The following is a 9,618-nucleotide window of genomic DNA, read 5'->3' as shown; positions in this document are numbered from 1 at the left end:
TCTCCTTTTTATATGTATGGTGTCATGTTTTTCATTCTAATGATTCATATTTAATTTTTTCACCTATTACAAATGACAATTAAAATTCGAAGGCTTTGAGATGAGAAATTTGAGAAGATATAAATCATGTTCCTTGAAAAGAGTCATTGACTGTCTTCTTTGGTTGCTAGCATTAGTACTTTGTACCATTTTAACTTATGTTAAAGTAAAAAAAACATCCTATAAATTAAAACGGCTAGTCATACATTTTCTGTTTTAATCCTCTCTCTATGGCACAATAATCCTTAGAGCAGACTAAGTGGTTGATGAATTATATAGAACTCTAGATATCTATGGTTTAACACTTATTTATTTAAAACAATGTCGGAGAGTAGATTAGATAATGATAAAATTATCCGTCTTGCATGTTTGCAATAAACGATAACAATAATGTTCTAAATATCGATGATCTGTATAAGTGATATTTTGTGAATCGCTTGAAGTGTTAAAATAAATCGGTTAAAATGGACCGAAATATCTTCGGGGGTTATGATAATGAGACCTTTCCCGACCTACAAGGTAAGCTACTTGTTAAAAATATTTATTTTGAATATATACCTTAGATTGTTCCATATGTGCCAGGGACGTTTATCTATACATATTATAATGTGGCATGAAATAAATTTAATAATGTTGATTAATCATTGTGGGTGTATATAATTCACATAATAGTTTTCAACATTTGTTCTTTTTCAAATATTATATCTGTTGAATCTTATAATAAAATGTGAGATAGAGAAGCTCTTTATAAAAAAACATAGGCATTCTTACAAGCGCTTTCTTCACATCGAATTTTCATTAAATTCACGGTATGCCAACAGTGTCCAAAAATTTGATTGGCTTATTAGACCCAAAAATTAAATAGGATAGTTGTAGCAAAAAGTCCTGCAAATATTTTTAAAAGTATTGGAGGATATATAGGGTGTCTCAAAAAAGTGTGACTTTTCTAAATTCTGCTTTAAAATGGGGTTCTACCACTATTTTTATCTACTTGTATTTTATAAGTGATTCTGCGCTCAAAGGTTTACATATTCATTCAAATAAATAGAGTACAAAATCTAACAAGTATGACTGTACCTTGTCTAAAGTTTTTACACCTACATAGCAATAAACAAAACTATTCAATTATAATAGCCTCATACACCGTTTTACACAGCCAACCTTTAGAAGATAAAAATATTGACTTTATCTACATAGTAATGACCAGTAGTGGTGAATGTATTACATCTTTCCAGAAATTCCATTGCCTACATATTATGAAATGCATAATATTAACGGTGGTACAACTAATTCGTTATCACTTGATACAGGTATGCAAAATTATTACCAGATAGCTAATAATTCTAGTCAAATTTTTGAATAGAGTGTGACTCTACTATCGCTAGCAGAATCACCACCTCGATGGCTTCACATAACGTCGTATCTTCTCAACCATTAATGAATAATTCTAATAACAACGATTCAGGTATTTTTTTCATTTAATATATTTTAGTCACACACCATCTATAATGAGTATTTTCGTAGATCACTCATTCTCTGGCAATAGACGACCAATACCCATATCAGTCATCGACAGGGATCATTTTGCATTTTCCTTTCATTCTCCTATCAACGGTCTAGATCTTATGCGAAATGTTGATCAGTTGATTATTCAACAGAACAGCGATCTCAGCGATTGTGAGTAATGCTCTATATTCGCCAGTAACAGGACTGAATTTTAATTTAATATTAGTGCTGGCAAATACAGAGAACAGGTACACAGTTAAAATTCCCACCCGAGAGAATTCTGAGGTTATTTACTATGCCACTGAAAGCTCAACTCAATACCAAAGAATGTGCTTTGGCTCAGCCAGAGCATTCAATATGAGGTTGTATGATAGAACAGATCAAGAGGCGATGTCTTTTAAACGACGGTTGGGATGCGGATATTGTACCTTTTGCTTTCATCTTCAAGTAAGTAGAAAAAAAATTGTGGGAAAATGGAAAATGTGCTATTTCTTCATGCAATACATCTTTTTTGATAAAACTATTCCTAGTGCTTTTCGCCTATTATATATAGATAAAGGAATTATATCTTTACAATTATATACGCTGTCTTAGCTGTTTACGTCCACATTGTCTATAATATACTGAATCTATTAAATGATTTAGATATAAATCATGTATAAGCAGTAAACAAGATTATATATTAATAAATTATAGGTGCATAAATTTGAAACTTATTGATATTAACGGTCCTTTTCTGCTGCAAAAATTAGTGTCCAATAAATGAGAAGGGGTCATTGGTCAACTTAATGACACTTTCTACTTACACAGATACACATACATAAGAACATAGGAATGAATGACAGGAAGAAAAGCCAAAATTAATGACTAAAAGAGAAGTACATTTAATTAAGTGAAAAGAAAAAAATAAAAGAACCGAGAAGTTGTTGAGTCACAAAAAGGGCACACAGACTAAGGAAATTCGTGCTTTTCCACTTAGTTATGGTCTGTCTTTTCGCTTACCTGTTTCTTAAAGAACTATTTTATTGTAGAAGCTGGAAGTATGGGTACCTCCTGGAGAATTAGTAGGCACAGTCTATCAAAAATGGAAGCCATTCCAAACAAGTTTCGAAGTGTGCAATAGGCACGAACAGGTTCTCTATATGATCGATGGCCCTGATTCATTTGCTTGTTGCCATAAAGCGGAAATATTTCATGTAAGAAGCACTATTTCGTTGCAATGAAACCTTGCAGCTTAATCAACTGCTATAGATATACACTTCTGATGGATCAACTCAAATCGGTACTATCGTGCACCAATGGGATCCAGTTTCCGTGAGGTACCAGCTTTTGTTACAGATGCCCAGCTCTATAACCGATAATCGTCACAAGGCTCTGTTGCTCGGATCTGCATTTCTAGTGGTAAAAAGTATTTTCAAGAAAACTTTAGTATGTGCATAACTAATTAAATTTCTTGTTTTAGGAGTATATGTTCTTCGAGGGGGCGCAGAAGAAAGTGTGCTTGGGTTGCTGCTGCTAATGTTCGCTTCGCGAGTTATTATCACAATAAATAATATATTTACGTTGTATTACTCATTATTTTCTATTTTATGGTTTGTGATTAAATATTTTGTATATTAAAGTTGGCTATTGAAATTTTGGTCATGACACAAAATCATTAGGAAGAATGTTAGTTTAGATAAAAATCGACTGAAGTTTAAAACTGACTTACGTTTATTTTTATGGATTTTAGATACCAGACCAGGAAGAAGATTGTTAAATTCTAAAAATAAAACAAAATATGGAAATATTCATATATTATTTATTTTGCATGTAAGACCACAGCTACAAATAATCAGTATCCTTACAAACTAAAAAATTAAAATAATTTAAGAAGGTAAACAACAAAAAATATACACAATATACAATATAAAATACTTTGTATCTGCAAAATTACAATTGAGACTAACTTACAATAATTAAAAAACACAACAAAACCCACAAAATGTGAAACAAACAGTAAGCGCATTTTCATTTTAATGACCGATATTAAAATGGTTTTAATATTTACATTTTATAAATGTACAGGATATTATGGGGCACCCAGAAGGCATAGGGTTGCTATAGATTAATGTAATATATGCAAGTATAGTGTTTTGTTTTTGTACGTACTAAAGCATATTATGTGTGTTTGTGTGTGTGTGTGTGTGTGTGTGTGTGTGTGTGTGTGCGTGCGTGCGTGTGTGTGTGCGTGTGTGTGTGTGTGTGTGCGTGTGTGTGTATGTGTGTGTGTGTATGTGTGTGTTTATAAGCGAACGATAACCTACACAAAAGACACTTTTGTAAAGATTTAATCATACTTTGCCGATATATAAATATGGTTTTCTAGTAGATTATTGCTCGAGTTGCTTGAAATTATTTAAATATTGTCCACAATCCACGAAAATTCTAAAAAATGATTGATCTTTTATCACTATACTGCACACAAATGTCGCACACAATGTGATTATATTTTTGTGTTTATTAACTCGATGCAAAATAGTTTTTGAGTGTGTCTATATTACATTTTTAATTACCAAAAAATATTTTTGTGTACAACCAGTAGGCATTTAGTTCACTCTCAAACTCAGAAATGCATGATTCATTCTGGGGAGGGGGAGGGGGGGTATATATATCCACTAAACCATATTTTAAACTTTTGGAACGCGTTTTCATCTCTGGATTTTCACCAAATCCATATATTTACAGCAATAACTTTAGCGACAACAATGGTAGGTATATGTACCGTATTAGCGTGAAAAAATATCAATTTTATTAATTGACGATTAAAACAAAATATATATATGATGTTTTTCTAATACTGCAAGTGTGACGTAAATACGTTGCTGAATTGCTTTAGTTTCGCGCATATATTTGAAAAATTCACATATGTATACCCATCAGCTTTTACTGAGACCGTAGCCCTAACCACAATACCTAAATTGGACAGATTTTAACGTTATATGGACAGGAAAAAGGTTTAGTTTTTATTCTGCATGATCCAAGTCAAAAGACTAGTCAATTTGGACGACTAAACCTTCGATTACATGGTGATTAATGAATCACTGAGCAACAATTAGAAAAAATCATAATGGACTAGAACGTATTACGCCTCGTACAAATGTAACTTGTGGAATGTTTGGAAATGTATAAATAGGAAAAATCGCTATTTATTCATCATGTATATCAAAGTTTAATTCAACCTTCAAGGGTTTGTGCGGTCGCATCTGTAAAGGTAGCTCCAGATCGATTGCGCAGCGTTGCGTCGTACTCTTAAAATGGGTTTTGTGCAACGCAGCGCGTTAAATTTGAATGGTAATTTGCACAGAAGCGTGCCAAAGTGCCCAATTCTGTAAGTACATCAAAGAAATATATATATGTATACATATATATATATATATATATATATATATTTTTTTTTTTATGGGGTTTGTTGTAAATAGGTCCGGTGTATGTATAGAGTTGAGTTGGGTGACTGTTGCTTTTATTTAAAATAGTGTGTGCGCGCACCAACTGGAACAAAGCACTGAATAGAATTTTTTTAAAATACATTTTGCATTAGTCAGAGTCATTTTGTGCCCAGTTGTAAAGTTCAGTACCATTCTGCGCAGTTCGATTTGGAGCCACTTTAACGTTAATTTAATATCCAAGCTCGCTCATACGCAAGGCCTAATTCAAGGCTGAATTAAAATTTCTAACATTTAGCAAAAATATCGTTTAACTGTTGAATTTACTCTAGTCTAAAGACACACAGATAACTTTGAATACTTCATGTTTGACTACTACTGCCTATTAAAGATACATAACTCTAACAACCTGATTAAGATTTTATAGCACACGCAAACCAATGCGTGTCGATAGGTCTCATAAACAATTAAATTACCAATTAATCACAAAACATGTTTAGCATGGGAAATTTGAGAGTGCTCCTGGTGTAAACTAACAACGATATCACAGAAATAACTGCTTAACATAAGGAGAAACTAGATGAGGAAACAAACACAAACTGATCCGTGCTCGAGTGTCTTCTATCTTTTGGCAAAATTTCGCATTTGAACCAATAAGCGGAAACGGATGCTGACGTCTTTATAGGCTAATTGTAGCTTTTATAACAAAGAAGGTGCAGGGAAAAATCTAGTGCAACCAAACAACATTCGGGTTTAATATGGAACTATGAAATGGCAAGGACGATTACATTATGCCATGTTATGGACGGCACATATACATTATAAATAAATGTGCCATGTTTAATCACGGCTAAAACGGCAACAATAAGGGTGGAACGAATGGATGGTTACATATTTCTACTTGTAAGAATTTATTTTGCCTTTGAGCTCACTCGTGTTCCTACGTTATTCATGCCGCTGTTCCTAGATTTCGACCGATGGAGAGTGTTTTCTGAATATGAAAAAACCATTAATGCAACAGTCAGATTAATTGTGAAACTTGCTTTGGTTACCTTTGTTTAACATGCACTTATTAGCCGCGTTTGTCTTGTCTAAACGCATGGCTCTACCTCTTCGATCCAGGATCAGTTTGTCGGCTCTCACGAACATGCCGTGCTTTGGTTTACAAGTGAAGTACCGAATTCCACCGACGCTTCCATCGTTCTTTCCTATTAAGCTCACTCACAATGAATTATATCCATAACACCAATGGTTAAAACCTACCCTTGGGTGCATCCAATTCCACGCCGATCCAATTCCCAGAAGCAAACTCAGTACCTCCAATATAGGCCACCACTCCTGAGGAATTATAGGGTCGAATAAGCACACTTTCGCCCAGTACTACCCACTCAGGCACTGGAACATCGGAGAACTTTGATAGATCCGCTCTTGAGCCAAAATTACTATGGCGATCCTCTGAAATAGCATGATGTTATGGAAAATTACACATTACCTATCATAAACGATTTCATGCCTTCCAATCTATCAGTGGAACTATTCATTCCGTCATCTTCATGAGAGGACACGCTCAAACTCATGATATTTATCTTGTCTACAGATTCTTTGGTGTTATGTCTAGCCTTAGGAAAGGAAGCTCTAGCACTGGCATTTTTGGCAGAATGCTTTTTCCTTCGCACCACTCTGCCTGGTGACAAATTTGCTTTCACAATGTTGTTAGTTCCTTTGGGGGGATTTGAATCACTATTTGAACTTTGAACCATATCTTCTGAGCTTTCTTCGTTAGTTGCCGTGTCCTCGGTGTCGTCTTCAGGTAAGGCTAGTCTCTGTGAATTTCCCTTTTAACGTAATGTTTGAAAATTCGAAAGAACCTTACATCAACACCGAGAGATTCAACTTCACAAACCGGCTGCAAATCAGTGTGAAGTGGCTTAGATTCTATTTCCGGAGTTTCGTCGACGCTAATGCTCCTCAGAGACATGGAGTCATCGCTGGACAGGTTGGTGATAGAAACTGCCTGAGACCCATAACCGCTTGAGCTGCCAGATGGGGTATTGGATTTTGGTGCCAATTCAGATAGTGAGTCTAAGGTTCTAGAGGTGGGCAGCAAACCCCTTCTCCCGATATTACCGTTTCTGTGATTCGGCTGCAACAGAGATATTTAATGTATCGAATTTCGTGGTAGCTAACCACTGCTCGTCGATACAGCGCATGTCGGCGTTAAAGGATCACATGGATTCAATGAATTTAGATTGGTTAATATATAGACGTGAAATTAAATGTTACATGAAGTGCTAAGCACTAAATTGCCTAATATCGATTTCGATCGCGCTGATTCAGTGTCATCAAGACGACTCTGAGAAGGGACAAAAAGACTTATCAACGAGATATTAGAAAGCAAATGGAAGTGGGATCATAGCAATGCTATTTCTGTTATTGTCAAGGAAAAGAAACGAGTGGAGTGTGTGTCTACTCAGAAACAATAAAGATGAGAATCGAGCGGAATACGTCACATAATAGGGGTGTAATGAACACTTTTATTTTGAAAGGCGACGATAATAACAGGATTTGCAGAATTTTAAGACTGTCAATGTAACCCTAAGGGATAGTTCCGGGTCGTAGGAGGTTCTTTCTCCCAGAAGTTTTTATTGGGTAAGCGCTTCGGTGAATCCCACACTACAAAGCCACCAGAACAACAAGTTGGTATCTTTTTCAAGATATTCCTCGTGAGGAAAAGGCGAATTTTAGATAGTATGACAGTTTATTTGATATCGAAATAAAGATATTTCTCAGCACCGTTTCGGTACGTTACCAAATTATGTTTTACCTGATTGTTTGTCTTCTCATCTAGACCATCCTCACATTGCTCTTCAATGGGTTCGTCAGTAAGAAAATCGAAAGAATGTTTTCTTGGCAAGCTCTTGAAAGGCTCTTCGTGTAATGTTCTCATTCTTAGTCCCAATTTCGCGCTGGCAGGTGATGTCATACCGGGAAATACTATGATAAATTTTTAATTTAGTTAATGCCTTTAAGATGCATTCATCAGTTAAAAATGTACTACACCTACTGCAATAATAAATAATAAACTAAAAAATGTATTAAAGGACTGAGTGTAGATGCTTGAGGTTAGATACAAAAGCAATGTGAACAAGCATTGATTGTTCACAAGCAAGCATCAGTGAACATTTATATGTGTATGATGTTGATCGCTTGTAATTTAAGATGATGATTACATGCTCGATTTACTGCATAAAATAAACATACATCATCTTAAAATTACTGCGTAAAACATGTTCCAATCCGTTGCAAAATGAAAAGTTAAATATAAAAACAAAAAAAAAAATATATATATATAGCGTGTGCCAGTATTTTACGCAATCACGTACTTTTGGTACTGCTCGTTGGTTGTTGCAATCTTAGAGAATTCAAATTTAAGTTCAGATTTAGGAATGTGGGGCGGGCTGAAATAGTAAAAATATTAATTTACTCATCTCTAATCAACAGATCTACAATCCACGATCATTTCTACGCTGATGTTCTTAGGTTACACTTTTAAAACGATGCACTGATTATGTTAAAGTCAAAGAGACGTAAAGTATTCATATTTTCATTCTTTAGGCTGATAAGTGTTACTTCTAAGATCTTTTCAATGCACAAGTTTTTTGAAGATTTTCATAAAATTTCATAGCAATTAACAGATCTTTAGAGTAATTCTATTAGCCAACTAACAATTAACAATCATGCATTTAAATTCATATTAAATTACTTAATCAAATCAACTATATGTGATATGCATTTCTTTTGGGACCATTGAGGGAATGTGAGTAGGAAGATACGCAATTTTATCTACTAAAGTAAAATAAATAAACATTTTTTTTCTTTAAAGATTAAATAAAACTCAACAGACTTGCGTTCAGAACTACTTTAAATCATTTTTAAGAAAAGCATATCATATATTAATATGATTATATGGCATGTCCCGCCTGCAGTTTACTTTAATACATAAACAATTTCTGAGTCGCGTATCAACTCGAACTCAACATTCCAGAGCTATGAATTAAATTTACCATAATTTAGTGATTTCTGCTCCTAGGACAATAATTTTGCCTTACTTCTGTATCTACTACGTACACAACACTCATGGAAACTGCAGTCCAAATGCTCAACATTCTGTAAAATTTGGTTTTGGGTTGTTTCACAGCCTTTTCGGAGCTTATTTTCAGTCTTATTTGCAGTGCTACACATGCTCACCCAAATGCCTTATTTTATATTTGTGTCAAAATGTATTATAAACATTTTAATATGCATTTTTGGTAATTATGAATCTGTCTACAAAGGTATTTGTCTCTGTGACTCCATTACAATATAATGTAACTAGCTGAAGCTAGGCGCAAGGCCTTAAAGATTAATTAATCCTTTTGGCAGAGATGAGCTGAGAGATGTACCTACATATATACGTATCTAGATGAAGAAAGATGTAATTCTGCGATATAACTATTAGGCAATTGAAAATATCAATTTTTAAGTCGAAATATTTGCACATTTTTAAAGCGCGGATTAAAAAGAGTTTACTGGAACCAAAAGCCTTATATACCTGATGCATTTCTTTGGTGGTGTTAGGTAAAACCATTACAACATGCGACACGGTGCT

At 34.3% G+C, this 9,618-nt stretch overlaps 2 protein-coding genes across 7 annotated transcripts in view; one reads left to right on the top strand and one right to left on the bottom strand.

Moving 5' to 3' along the window:
* The first annotated feature begins 408 nt into the window (after positions 1-408).
* Positions 409-3,334, top strand: LOC136350386 (phospholipid scramblase 1-like). 3 transcript variants are annotated; one of them, XM_066302006.1, is made up of 8 exons: positions 409-558; positions 1,275-1,349; positions 1,403-1,504; positions 1,564-1,716; positions 1,772-1,992; positions 2,577-2,741; positions 2,797-2,946; positions 3,008-3,334. In XM_066302006.1, the coding sequence occupies exons 1-8, from the start codon at positions 504-506 to the stop codon at positions 3,062-3,064; spliced, it is 978 nt and encodes a 325-aa protein (XP_066158103.1). In that variant the 5' UTR covers positions 409-503; the 3' UTR covers positions 3,065-3,334. The 3 variants fall into 3 exon arrangements, with proteins under 3 accessions (XP_066158103.1, XP_066158104.1, XP_066158105.1); XM_066302007.1 differs by lacking the exon at positions 1,275-1,349; XM_066302008.1 differs by lacking the exons at positions 1,275-1,349; positions 1,403-1,504 and having other exon boundaries at positions 420-558.
* Positions 3,329-9,618, bottom strand: part of Khc-73 (Kinesin heavy chain 73) — a 38,389-nt gene continuing 32,099 nt past the window's right edge. For 3 of the 4 annotated variants that reach the window (XM_066301976.1, XM_066301977.1, XM_066301978.1), the window contains 7 exons: positions 8,354-8,428; positions 7,795-7,964; positions 6,844-7,113; positions 6,484-6,793; positions 6,234-6,425; positions 6,023-6,178; positions 3,329-5,961 (listed from right to left, as the gene is read on the bottom strand). In XM_066301976.1, the coding sequence (XP_066158073.1) occupies positions 5,882-5,961; positions 6,023-6,178; positions 6,234-6,425; positions 6,484-6,793; positions 6,844-7,113; positions 7,795-7,964; positions 8,354-8,428 (1,253 nt within the window). In that variant the 3' untranslated portion in view covers positions 3,329-5,881. The remainder of the gene's footprint in view (positions 5,962-6,022; positions 6,179-6,233; positions 6,426-6,483; positions 6,794-6,843; positions 7,114-7,794; positions 7,965-8,353; positions 8,429-9,618) is intronic. The other variant, XM_066301979.1, reaches the window with a different exon arrangement.

The sequence above is a fragment of the Euwallacea fornicatus genome, chromosome 3 (genome assembly GCF_040115645.1).
Source record: "Euwallacea fornicatus isolate EFF26 chromosome 3, ASM4011564v1, whole genome shotgun sequence".
Taxonomy (NCBI): Eukaryota; Metazoa; Arthropoda; class Insecta; order Coleoptera; family Curculionidae; genus Euwallacea; species Euwallacea fornicatus.
Note: the sequence above shows the minus strand (reverse complement) of the source record. Positions and strands in the feature narration are given on the sequence as shown.